At 39.1% G+C, this 14,206-nt stretch overlaps 1 protein-coding gene across 4 annotated transcripts in view; it reads right to left on the bottom strand.

The window, feature by feature from the left end:
• sun1b (Sad1 and UNC84 domain containing 1b) overlaps positions 1-14,206 on the bottom strand; it is a 99,584-nt gene that overhangs the window by 14,632 nt on the left and 70,746 nt on the right. For all 4 annotated transcript variants that reach the window (XM_073060194.1, XM_073060191.1, XM_073060192.1 and 1 more), the window contains 5 exons: positions 6,998-7,084; positions 3,875-3,918; positions 3,648-3,789; positions 3,001-3,252; positions 799-883 (listed from right to left, as the gene is read on the bottom strand). In XM_073060194.1, the coding sequence (XP_072916295.1) occupies positions 799-883; positions 3,001-3,252; positions 3,648-3,789; positions 3,875-3,918; positions 6,998-7,084 (610 nt within the window). The remainder of the gene's footprint in view (positions 1-798; positions 884-3,000; positions 3,253-3,647; positions 3,790-3,874; positions 3,919-6,997; positions 7,085-14,206) is intronic.

Here is a 14,206-nt window from a genome sequence, read left to right as displayed (position 1 = left end):
CAATATTTTGTGAATTAGGTTTATCTGATGGTGCTACAAGTACGTACATGTGCATAAGACAGTAAACTTGACTTTGAAACTTGCACATTTTATATCTGAATTTGCAGTGCTCAAGCATATTATTTTTACAGGATACAACACACACAAAATGCTGGTGGAACACAGCAGGCCAGGCAGCATCTATAGGGAGAAGCGCTGTTGATGTTTTGGGCTGAAACCCTTTGTCAGGACTGACGAAGGGTCTCGGCCCGAAACGTCGACAGTGCTTCTCCCTATAGATGCTGCCTGGCCTGCTGTGTTCCACCAGCATTTTGTGTGTGTTGTTTGAATTTCTAGCATCTGCAGATTTCCTCGTGTTTTATTTTTACAGGATGCTCTTATTACCCCAGAGCTGATGCCTTACAACCAATGCTGGAAAAAGGATTGCCTACTCCAGAGAGACTTCTTAAAAAAACAAAGATCAGCAGCAAGCACGGTCACTTTCCCATTGACAGCAAAATCTGGACATTTACTCAAATAAATATGCTTCTCAAAGTCCAACCCAATGCCCCATCATGACAGGTGGAAACAGGAAAGGGCACCGACCAGGGCTCTGGTGAAGCTGTAAAAGGCAATCTCCTGTAGTGGATGCAATGGATTATAGAAACACTGATGAACTCCAATCATACCATTGACATTGGACAATGGAGACATGAGGTCATCAATGGCCTATGCTCCACTGGGAGACAAGGGCCTAAGAAGAACTCAAATAAATGGACACATTTCATATATTGTCCCCAAAATAAAACTGTCCCTTACCTCCAGATTCCAAAGCAAAGTCCACCATTCCAGTCCTATCTTCACTGTACAGTCTTAAAGCATTACCCACGATAACATGTACTTGCTGCAAGAGAAACCAGGAGATTAAAAAAAATAGTAACCCACATTCTGAAAAACCTGCAAATTTTACGGAAATTTACCATACTTTGGCTCAAATATACTGAATGAAGTAAACTTAATTACACAAAAATAAACTTCACCAAATCCCTGAAAGAAAATCCAAAGTTTAAAATACACAAGGACATTTAAAGTTAAACCACAAGAACACAAATGGTAAATGACTTGCTCCAGCAAAACCAGTCTTCAGAACACTTTCTTTATCAAATGATATAATGTCAGCACAAAATTATTTGGACTGAATATATTAGCAACATGGAAAGCTTTAACACAAAACTCTCACTGTTACTATCTTAAAAATATATTTGATACAATATAAAATTATACACACCCGTATCATCGAAAATTAGGATCCCATTTTAAGGATACAAAGTTTTAAGGAAAAAGATAAATTGCTGAAATGATTAGAAATAATACCTTTTAACACAGAAAACACTCAAGGTACAAAACAGGAGCACGAGTAAACAAACTGTGAGACTGAACCACAAGACTATGTTAGGGCATTTTTTTTTAGGACCATCTGAAAATGAGTAATGGAACGTTCTAGGAAGAGAATTCTGGGATTAGGCAGGAGGGAACAACTGCCAATTGAATAATTAAAATCTAGGATGCCAGAATTTGAAGTACAAGAAGTTGTAAGGCTGAAGCTGACTGACAGAAAATCTGAAAATAAAATTCAGAAATGCTGGAATTAAATTCTAGCAGGCAGTTCTAGTTTCCAAAGGACCACCTACAGATAGTGAAAGAAGACTTTCAGAATTAACTATTTTTCAGACTGCTGAGCACTTTTTGAAGTTTAGCACTTGCTCTAATGTAATGTTTTATTCATATAGAACAATCTTTCACAAACAACATGCAAATTATCGGTACTTTAATGGATTGAAGAGATCAAAATGCTGGTCAACGTAAAAAAAGTAAAATACTCTTTAAAAGACACTGGAAAATGGTTGATGCATCTTAGTTTGAATTGACCCTCAGGCCAAAGGTATGATATATTCAGATTCACATGGCTGGGAAATGGGACGTTAAAAAAAATTGAAAAGAGAACACTAAAGTCTTCAAACTGATTTGTTTGTTCACAAAGCCAGTGAAACGTAGAAGAGGTGATGAGATTCCATATGAATGGAAGGGGTGCATTGCTTTGGATTAGTTAGTTTGTGCAAAAGGAGAATACAGGAGAAAATTTAGCTCTCTAAGAAACTATGGAATAGAATTTGACTGCAGAGATGGAAGCCAAAAAATAGCAGTATGTAGAGAAAGTTGAGGGAGAGCTGCCATGCATTGTACAAAGCCTTGCAATGTTTCTTAGATATTACGAAATCCAAATATTTTTAAATAAGTTCCCAATATTTTGAGAGAAGTTTGGAACAATGAATGTAGTTCTACATGGACCAGGGCTGCCCCGAGAGTGGAAATTAGAATCATAGAACACTACAGCACAAAAACAGGCCCTTCAACCTATCTAGTACAGGCGAAGAATTATTCTGCCTAGTCCCATTGACTTGCACCCAAACGATAGACCCCACTTCCCCATACCCGTCATCCAAGTACCTATTCAAATTTCTCAAATGTTGAAATCACACCTGCATTTTGCCAGCAACTCGCTCCACCATTCTGCAGAAATTCCCAGTCTCCTTAAACAATTCAACCTTTCACTTTAACCTATGACCTCTAGAGCTAGCCTCACCCAGCCTCAGTGGAAAAAGGCTGTTTGTATTTACCCTATCTAGAGCCCTGAATTACTCTATCAAATCTCCCCTCATTCTACTACACGCTAGGGAATAAAGAGATAACCTATTCAACCTTTCCCTATAACTGCAGTCCCTCATGCCCCGGCAAAATTCTTGCAAATTCTCTCTACTCTTTCAATTTAATTGATATCTTTCCTGTAGGTAGATTATTGTCGTTATTTATTGGGGGAAGGACCAAGCAATGTGGTAATCAATAGTAAATGAGCTTTAAAACAATCCAATGGGAGAGAATAAAAACCTGTATTGCGGGGATATGCAAACTGACTGACTATATAGACCTCCACAGAGGAATGACAACTCAAACCATACTCACTTCCTCAGAGATTCCACTTATTCCAGCATTATTAATCGCACATGCAGTCATCTGTGCGTCGGGGGGTCTTTTTGTTTCGATCCAGTGTTGAGTAAGATTTTTAAGGATTTTCATTTCCAAATCTTTCAAGAGGATCTGAAGTTCAGTTTGGCTGGCAAACTCAGAGGAGAGCCATTCCCTGAAGGATTCGGATGAAGTGTGTCTGCTCCCAAAAACAAGCAAGTTGACCAGTTCTCTAACCTGATTGTCTACCTGGGAAAACAACAAACTGTAATTTTTAAAACAGAAATAATGCAGATTATACTGGATGCTTGCAACATTACAAACATGTTTATTCCTTACTTAACAATATAGGGCAGCATGGTAGTGCAGCAGTTAACATAACGCTATTACAGTGCAAGTGACACATGCTCAATTCCCAGAACTCTGAAAGGAGTTTGTATGTTCTCTCTGTGTCTGAGTGGGTTTTCTCCAGGTGCCCAGGTTCTCCCCGCTTTCAAAAGATTTGTGGGTTAATAAGTCACATGGGGGTAACTGAGCAGCACAAGCTCATTGGGTCGAATGGGTCAATGTTCCTGTGCTGTATCTCTAATAAAAATAATACAAAAATATCCAAATAATTTTGCAATATGAAACTTCACACTTACATTTCCTTGAATTCCATCTATCTTTGCACAGGATGCTTTTAGTTCTTGCATACTTGAAAGTTCAGACTTGATTGTGGACAGCTCTATTTCTAATCTTTTCAGTTCAGATTCAAAATGCTGATACTGTTCTTCATTCTCATTGCTTGAAGAGAAAAATAATAAAACTGGATATGGTATACAGTGAGAAACCACTGCACATTTGTCAAGAGCAGTACAGTGTACTATACCTTGTAGTGCTGTGCTTGGTTAATTCCACTTCTTGATATACTTCCTGTAGATGTTAAACAAAGAAAATTTACTTTTAGACAGATAGCTTTCCAGTCATGTACAGTAGTCCATCAAGTAGTAAAAAAACATTAGGAAGAAACAACAAATCCCTCTCTTTGAGTAACACACAAAATGCTGGATGAACTCAGCAGGTCAGGCAGCATCTATGAAAGAAATAAAAGTCGACACTTTAGGCTGAGACATGAAACGACGACTCTTTATTTCTCTCCATAGATGCTGCCTGACTTGCTGAGTTCCTCCAGCATTTTGTGTACGTTACTTTGGATTTGCAGAATCTGTTGCATTTATAAATCCCTTTTCTTAACTTCACCAAGTGAAACACTCATTTAAAATATTGGACTAGGCTCATTAACATGCCTTCTATGTATTTGCCTAGATACTATGATTTTCAAATCTTTAGGTAGTGTTGTTTTGTTTTCCAGCTCACTCCTTTACCTGTCAAATTACCAAAGCACAAATGCTGAATCCAGCTGCACTTTGTTTGCAGGGCTCATGGGAGTGTCTTTGAATAGCGCTAATCAGGGTATTGTTGTGCTAGATTACAAACCAGGACCTCACTATTAAGTTACTGCACCACCCTGAATCAGGGCCGTTCTGTAGTCATCCACTGAAATTTAATGAGTTATTTAAATTATTGTCACAACAGATGGTGTGCCAGATTCACAAGCTCTGCACCTTGTGCAACAATGAAGCTCCAGATGGACAATGCTTCAATAGCAGTACAAAAAAACTATTCCAATTCACTTAGATGGAGGCATCAAATTTATAAAGCACTTAACAGTTAGCTTTTGAAGGTAAACAATGCAGTGCATTGTGTTCAACATTGCACGAAGAATAACTATATGTAATCAAATGCCTTCATATGCATAAAATAATTTCCAATGAATAATGTGAAAGAAACCCAGTGTAATTGATCGGCTGTCCAGTGATGACTGGATAGAGAGACTTGTGACAAATTTTTCTGAAGCAGTGGAAGTTGAAGGGAGATCTGATAGAGGTTTATAAAATTATACATACAGGTGTCCCCCGCTTTATGAATGTTCACTTTACGCCACCTTACTTTTACAAAAGACCTACATTAATAACCTGTTTTCGCATTACAAAGAGGATTTTCGCTTTTATGAAAATTTTTCCCATATAAATTAATGGTTCTTCACTTTACACCATTTTGGTTTAAGAAAGGTTTCATAGGAACACTTTACCTTTGTGGGGGGGGGGGGGGGGGGGGGGGGGGAAGAGGAACACCTGTAGATAGAGTGGACAGGGTACCTGTTTCCCAGGGTAGAAATGTCTAATACCAGGGGGCATGCATTGAAGGTAAGATGAGGTAGGCTCAGGGGGTGGGGGGGGGGAGGAGATGTGAAAGGCAAGTTTTTTTTAAGCTCAGAGTAGTGGATGCCTGGGATGCATTGCTTGGTATGATGGCAGAGGCCAAAACATTAGAGACTTGCAAGAGACGTTTGGATAGGCACATGGATGTAAGGAAGATGGAGGGATATGAATCTTGCGTAGATAGGAGAGATTAGTGTTTTGGTGTTTTTGACTTGCTTTTTAGCTGGCTTGGGACAACATTGTGGGCTGAATGGCCTGGAGACGGGGCAGGGGGAATCAGAGGTCAGTGTCCGAGCAGAAGACTGGTGTGTCGTAGGAGGATGGACGATCTAAGGCTGTGTGCCCAGAGACCCAAGATCTTGAGGTGCAGAGCTCGGAAAAAGCAACTCAATAGACTTTTAACATCGTAAACTAACGAGTTGTTTGTTACGTCTCCCCTTTCGGTGTGAAACGGAGACACCTCTTTCTCCCTTATTGGGGGGGGAGAGAGAGCCTGTAGTAGTATGTCGAATGCTGGGTGAACAATGTAGTCTTTTGAGTACCGTAAGTCTGTGTCCTTGCTGTTGCTTGAGTGCTTGGTGGCGTTTTTTTTTTGCCGGTGGGGGGGCGGAAGGGGGGGGGGGTATTGTTGCTTGCTGCCGCTTACTTGCGGGAAGGAGGGGAGCTATGGGGGGGGACAGACTTTGGAGTTCTAACATTAAACTGTCATTCATTCTTTGGGGGGTACGCTTCTGCTTTTGTGGATGGTTGCAAAGAAAAAGCATTTCAGAATGTGTATTGTACACATTTCCTCTGACATTAAATGTACCTTTGAAACCTTTGAAGTCCTTGCATCAGGACTGAAAGCATTGAGAGAGATTGTAGATATGTAAGCACAAGGGATGCTACAGATCCAGAACAACACACACAAAATGCTGCAGGAACTCAGCAGGTTATGCGGCATCTATGAAGGAGAATAAACAGTTGGTGTTTTCGGCTGAGACCCTTTATCAGGTTTGGAAAGGAAGGGGAAAGCATAGATACATGAGAGAAAGAGGTGACACAGAGGCTGCAACTAGCTTGGAGAGGGAAAACAAAATTAATAGGCAGATGGAGCCAGGTGGTGAAGTGGGGGTGGGAAGGACTGTAGACTATTCAATAAACTGAATAGGTTTTAAGTGCAATTTTAAAAATGAGCAAGTTTACTAATTATAGCATTTTATAAGCAACACATCCACTGCTGATGCAACTGTAAATGAATGCCAAAGAAACCTCTTTCAGAAGCATTACTGGCTCCCTTATGCTACATAATTCCTTTGCCGATACTCAAATAAAAGGATCGAGTACGAGTTTCTGTCTACTTTCCAGATATTTACAGTTGCATCCATTTGCACTTTCACTCTACAATCAACACCATGATTATTTTAATAAATCCAAATTGCCAGGGATCACATTATAATTTTACTCAAACTAAAATTACAAGATTAACCAGAGAATTAGACTGATTGAAGTGTACAAGCACCAACAATTCCAAAGTTTTGGTTTTTCTTCTCCCAAGAACATCTTTCGTTGGGATATTGCAAACTGCTTCTTTTCAATTAGTCATTTACAGTCTGCTTTTACAAGCTGTTTCAGAATTAAGCCTAACCCAAAGCATTCACTGGGGATTTTGAGACAGAAAGTGTCCAAATATTCTACAATTATGTGTCATATTATGAACTAGCAGGTGTGTAATTACCAAGTTACAGTACCTCTGATCTGTTAGACAACCTCTGAAGCATAAGCTCCAGTTCAGCGATTCTTAACTCGTGCTTCTGTTGTAAAGCCAAAAACTGGTCCTGGTAAGGAGAAAAGAAAAATTGCTAAAATTTGTCTGTTAGGAAGTGGTTGATGTAACCAAATATGCATATAATCCAATTTAAAGCATTCCAAGAAATTGTTACCACTTTATGAAAGATGTTGCCATCGTAAGGCACAAAGTCAGTTTATTATCAAAGCACACGTGTCATCCGATACAAACTTGAGATTCATTTCCTTGTGGGCATACTCAATAAATCTATAGAATAATAACCACAACAGAATCAGTAAAAGACTGCCCAACTTGGGCATTCAACCACAGCACAGAAGACAACAAAGTGGGGAAATACTAAACAGTAGTAATAACTAAATATAGAGAACATGAGATGAAGAGTCCTTTAAAGTGAGTCCATTGTTTGTGGGAACATTTCAATGACAGAGCAAGTGAAGTTGAATGGTGGCTGAGGGGGGGAAAACGGGTTTTCTGAGAGCAGGTAAATCTCAGCTGTTGAGTTTAAATATAATATAAACAAGTTATCACAGTGGCAAAGGCAATATGGCCACATTAGTAAAAGGGCAGATATCAAAATATCCAAAAGCCTCTACTCCAAGCCTATCTTATCACTGGTCAGCAGCACCATTTATTTTCAAAGTGGTCTAAAGTCTAGCATAATACTATAACATAGCAGTTCAGCAACAAAACAAAGTTCAAAGTAAATTTATTAACAAAATACATGCATGTCACTATATACACCATCTTGAGATTAATTTTCTTGCATGTATTCATAATTAAACAAAGAAATACCACAGAATCAATGAAAAATTATAACACAAATTACAAAAATCAAGCTGCCATAGTAACTTAGCGGCTAACACAATACTACTACTACAGCTCAGGGTGTCAGTGGTCAGTGGTGTCAGTTTTGGCATCCTCTAAGAAAATTTGTACATTCTTCCCATGTGCATGTGGGTTTCCTCCCACAGTCTAAAGATATACTGGTTAGTAGGTGAATTGGTCATTGTAAATCGTCCTTAATTAGGCCAAGATTAAATCAGTGGGTTGCTGGGCCAAAAGGCTTTATCTCTAAATAAATAAATGAAACAGACTGATAAGCATCCAATGTGTAAAAAGACAATCTGAGCAAATACAATAAATAAACAAACAAATCCTGAGAACATGAGATGACAGTCTTCGAAAGTGAGTCCATAGGTTGTAGAATCAGTTCAGAGTTGAGGAGACTGAAGATACCACAGTGGTTCAGGAGCTGATGGTTCATCCTTTGGCCCATCACTTTCTTGTTCACCATGTTGCCAATTTAAACTGTACATCTGCCTGTACGTTGTCTATATCCCTTAATTCCTTACCTGCTTGTCCAAATACCTCTTAAACTTTGCTATTACTGTAGGCCATGGTAGAACAAAGGACCCTATGTCCTGGCAATTCTGGACAATGTTTCTCACCCTCTGCATGCCACCTTGGCTGAACAGAGAAGCACTTTTAGTAATAGACTAAGACAACTGCACTGCTTCAAAGAGTGCCAAATGAGGCCATTCTTACCCTCAGCCATTAGGCTCTATAATGAGTCAACCTATAGCTGGGGAAGTGATGACCTCCACCTCTTAAAGACTGTTTATGGTAACTTACTTTTTATTCTTTCCATTTCTGTACCAATACTTATATCTGTGCACTTGTAATGCTACTGTGACACTTTATTGGGATCAATAAAGCATCCATCTACAGACTCATTTTCAAGGACTCTACCAATCAGTGTTAATTATCTATCTATATATTTATTTTCACTTGCATGATTTGTCTTTTGCGCATTGGTTGTTTGACAGTCTGTGTTATTTATAGCTTTACATAAATACTATTGCATTTCTTTATTTTCCCAAAAACGCCTGCAAGAAATCAAATCTCAAGGTAGCATGTAGTGAAATGTATTTTGATAATAAATTTACTTTGAACTTTTGAAATCAGTCAAACCATTTCCCAAATTCTCAGGTTTCTAATGTTGGAATTTTACTGATGTTCCATCTGTAAAGAATCGCACTCTTGCAACTCATTTCCAGAGTGTTCTAACAGGGTCATTCTCTCTGCCACAGTTGTTCAAGGTACTGCTCACTTCTTTCATAGAGGCAGCTTCATTCTCTGTATAAAGTCCAAAGCATCCAGGCAACTAAATGATATTGGAGAGTACAAAACCACCATCATATTCACCCAACAATGATTCTAACAGAATTCAAAAGATTTTTTTGAATCTAATGTTCTTGCATTTCCCAATAAGTCCCAATACAAACTCAAGTCTCAGCCAGCTCTAGTTTAGCAAAGACATAATTCCATAAAAGAAAAATCTTTTCATCTTTTTCCAAAAGCCTTTTACTGAAACATGCTCCCTAAAGGGTTTAGATACAAGGTGGGCGAACTGATGGCACGTGCAAAAATTCTATTTGCACATAGCATGCAGTACAGCCCTTCAATTCCTTAAACCCCACCCCTAATGAAAAGCTGCACAATTATCTTTACTGCAAAATGAAGCAACAAATAATTACTACCTAAGAGCAGTGAAATATTTTCATAGGAAATGTTTCACACTGGCTTCTCACCAGCTAGACGGCTACGAGAACACACGATGTAGGATTATACATTTTGAAACCCTCACCGTGTGGGTGTACACATCAGTTGTAGATAGAACACTGTTACAATAACAATGCTATTTGGAAATGTTGTTACTTTTGAAATGTGTTTAAAAGATTAATAATGTTAAAACAGTTTTCCAAAATGCTTCATTTATTTCCATCTGTCTCTGTTACACTCTTAAGAGTAAAACAATGAACACATAAATAAGCAACAGAACTTAATACTTTTCCTTTAAGAAGTCTATAACTAGATAATTTTTCTTTAACTTTTGTTGCTAATCTTGAAATTCAGCTACAGATTGGCAAGTATGACATTGTGGCCATCTCTGAAACTTGGCTAAAGGATGGCTGCCATTGGGAGCTGAATGTCCAAGGATATATGGTGTATCAGAAAGATAGGTTAGTAGGCAGAGGGGATGATGTGGCCCTGTGTCTAAGAAATATTAAATTATTAGAAAGGGATGACATAGGATCAAAAGGTGGAGAGTCTCTATGGGTTGAGTTAAGAAATGGAAAGGGTAAAAGGACCCGAATGGCAGTTGTATACAGGCTTCCAAACAGCAGCTGGAATGTGGATTACAAATTACAGCAGGAGGCACAAAAGGCATGTCAGAAGGGCAATGTCATGATAATCGTTGGGGATTTTAACATGAAAGTGGATTGGAAAAACTGGACCTCAAGAGAAAGAATTTCTAGAATATCTAAGAGTTGGCTTTTTAGAACAGCTTGTTATTGAGCCCACTAGGGGATCAGCTGTGCTGGATTGGGTGTTGTGCCATGATTTGAAGGTGATAAGAGAGCTTAAGGTTAAGGAAGCCTTAGGGAACGGTGATCACAATATGATCGAGTTCACTTTGAAATTTGAGAAGAAGAAACTAAATTCCAATGTGTCAGTATTTCAGTGGAATAAAAGGAAATTACAATGGCATGAGGGGGGAACTGGCCAAGGTTGACTGGAAAAGGACACTAGCAGGAAGGACAGCATAGCAGCAATGGCTGGAGTTACTGTGAAAAATGACTGAAGTGCAAGACAGATATATTCCAAATAAGAAGAAATTTTCGAATGGAAGGAGGTCAATACCGTGGCTGACAAGTGAATTCAAAGCAAAAGAGGGCATACAAGGAAACCAAAGTTAATAGGAAGATAGAGGATTGAGAAGCTTTTAAAAACTTGCAGAAGGAAACTAATAAGGTCATTAGGAAGGAAAAGATGAATTATGAGAGGAAGCTGGCAACTAATATCAAAGAAGATACTAAAAGCTTTTTAAGAATATAAAAAGTAAAAGAGTCGAGCGTAGATCTCCAGCGCCAGTACAAAGTGACGCTGTAGATATTGTAATGAGAGACGCAGAGATAGCAGAGGAACTGAATGCGTATTTTGCATCAGTCTTCACAGTGGAAGACATCTGCAGTATACCAAACATTCAAGAGTGTTAGGGAAGTGAAGTATGTGCAGTGAAAATTACGACTGACAATGTGTTCAAGAAGCTTAATGGCCTGAGGGTGGATAAATCTCCTGGACCTGAAGGAATGCACCCTTCAGGTTCTGAAGGAAGTAGCTGGAGAGACTGCAGAGGCATTAACAATATTCTTTCAAGAATCAATAGATTCTGTCATTGTACCGGATGACTGGAAAATTACAAATGTTACTCCGCTATTTAAGAAGGGTGGGAGGCAGCAGAAAGGAAATTATAGACCTGTTAGCCTGACATTAGTGGTTGGGAAGTTGTTCGAATCGATTGTTATGGATGTGATTATGGAATACCTGGAGGCACATGACAAGATAGACCAAAGCCAGCATGGTTTTCTGAAAGGAAAGTCCTGCCTGACTAACCTACTGCAATTTTTTGAGGAAATTACAAGTAGGGTAGACAAAGGAGATGCAGTAGATATGATGTACTTGGATTTTCACAAGGCTTTTGACAAGGTGCTGCACGTGAGGCTGCTTTGCAAGATAAGAGCCCATGGAACTACAGGGGAGTTACTAGCATGGGTGGAACATTGACTAATGGGCAGAAAACAGAGTGGGAATAAAGGGGTTCTTTTCTGGCTGGTTGCCAGTTACCAGTGGAGTTCCACAGGGGTTGGTTGGTGTTGGAACCACTGCCTTTTATGATGTATGTCAATAATTTGGACTATGGGATTAATGGATTTGTGGCTAAATTTGCTGATGATACAAAGATAGGTGGAAGAGCTGGTACTGTTGAGGAAACAGAGAGCCTGCAGAGAGACTTGGATAGTTTAGGGAATGGGCAAAGAAGAGGCAAGTGAAATACAATGTTGAAAAGTGTATGGTCATGCACTTTAGTGGAAGAAATAAATGGACAGACTATTATTTAGATGGGGAGTTACTTCAAAATGCAGAGATGTAAAGAGACTTGGGAGTTCTTGTGCAGGATACCCTAAAGGTTAACCTTCAGGTCGAGTCTGTGGTGAATGCAATGTTGGCATTCATTTCTACAGGTACAGAATACAAGAGCAGGGATGTAATGTTGAGGCTCTATAAGGAACTCGTGAGACCACATTTGGAGTATTGTGTGCAGTTTTGGGCTCCTTATTTTAGAAATGTCAGAGAAGATTCACAAGAATGATTTTAGTAATGAAAGGGTTACCCCGTATGAGGAATGTCTGGCAGCTCTAGGGCTGTATTCCTTGGAGTTCAGGAGAATCGGGGGGGGAGGGAAAGGTGGATCTCATAGATGTTCAGAATGTTAAAAGGCCTGAACAGATTAGATATGGCAAAGTTATTTCCCATGGTAGGGGAGTCTAGGGCAAGAGGACATGACTTCAGGATTGAAGGACGTCCATTTTGAACAGAAATGTGGAGAAATTACTTAGTCAGAGGGTGGTAAATCTGTGGAATTTGCTGTCACGAGCGGCTGTGGAGGCCAAGTCATTAGATGCGTTTAGAGATAGAGATAGATAGGTTCCTGATTAACCAGGGCATCAAAGGGTATGGGGAGAAGGCAAGGGAATGGGGATGACTGGAAGAATTGGATCAGCCCTTGATTGAATGAGAGCAGACTCGAAGGGCTGAATGGCCTGCTTCTGCTGCTATATCTTATGGTCTTAATTCATTAATCAATGTTAATCTCTGCTCAAAATTACAATGGGACACAGGAGAATTTTTACGGATGATTATTGCCAATTTGGGCCTCAAAAAGATTTGCCACCCTGAGCTTAGAAATTTCAGAAGCATAATGGACCAAAGGGCCTGTTTCTGTGCTTTAGTGCTCTTTGACTATTCATTCGTTATGTGCTGTCTTGTATGATGTAGGCAATCATGTCTTTCCATGACCATGACTGTTCTTGGCAAATTTTCTACGAAAGTGGTTTGCCATTGCGTTCTTCTGGGCAGTATCCCCAGCCATGATCAATACTCTTCAGAGATTGTCTGTCTGGCATCAGTGGACGCATAGCCAGGACTTGTGGTATACACCACTGACTCCCATGGTTTCAAGTGATTCTGATCCCAGGGGGGTGCAGGTGCTACAGCTGGCTCAGGGTAACCTGGAGGCTAGTGAAGGGAAGGGGCACTTTACATCATTTTGGTAGAGATGCATCTCCACCCTGCCACCAACTCTCTAAATACTTAAAAGGTTTTATTACAATTCAAAGTGGTACATAAAAGTTCATGTCTAAAGACAAGCTCTCTCGTTTCTACGCAGATATTTCCCTTTACTGTGATACACTAATAGAGTGGCCACACTAATTCATATGTTTTGGACATGTCCAAGCCTTGAAAAATTTTGGAAAGATAAATTTCAAACTTTTTCCTATACTTTTCAATGTTAGTTTTAAGCCCAATCCCTTGACTGCCATGTTTGGTATTGTTGAGGATAGTATTATAAAACTGAAGCCATCTAATTTGCGGTTATTGGCCTTTATGTCTCTTATGGCCAGGAGGGCGATCTTGCTCAAATGGAAGGAGGCTGCCCCGCCCACTCATGTTCAATGGCTATCTGAAATTCTGTTGTGCCTTGATCTAGAGAAGACTCGTTGTTCAATTTCTGATTCTAAATGTGATTTTCTAATGTTATGGGGACCCTTTCTGAGTTATTTTCATAATCTTTGAACTGTTATTAAGGTATGGGTCTGAGCCATTATTAATATCATATTACATGGTAAGGTTTTTTTTCTTTCCTTCTCTTTTTTTCCCCCACCAACCAGCTCATTTTGGTAGTGGGGGTAGATTTTTTTAAAAATAAAATACAATTATTTTATTTCATTCCATTTCATGATTCAATCTTTTTTCCTACATGATTGATTTGGAATATGGGATACTGTGATCATATTACTGTGATTTAAATGTAATGTAATTTGTATTACTTGTATCCTTATGAATTTTGTCTTTGCATTCATGCAATTTATATATTATTAATAAAAATATTGAAAGAAAAAATACCTTAAAAGGTAAAACTGTCCTCTGGAGAGTTAAGACCAAGTCAGAAAGTTGCCCTTGGAGTCACCTTGTATCAACCATGCACACTGATTGTTATGGTTATTCAAAAAATATATTTGCAGAT

The sequence above is a fragment of the Hemitrygon akajei genome, chromosome 11, assembly GCF_048418815.1.
Source record: "Hemitrygon akajei chromosome 11, sHemAka1.3, whole genome shotgun sequence".
In the NCBI taxonomy this organism is placed as follows: domain Eukaryota; kingdom Metazoa; phylum Chordata; class Chondrichthyes; order Myliobatiformes; family Dasyatidae; genus Hemitrygon; species Hemitrygon akajei.
The sequence above is the reverse complement of the archived record's forward strand: the minus strand, read 5'-3'. Positions and strand labels throughout refer to the sequence as shown.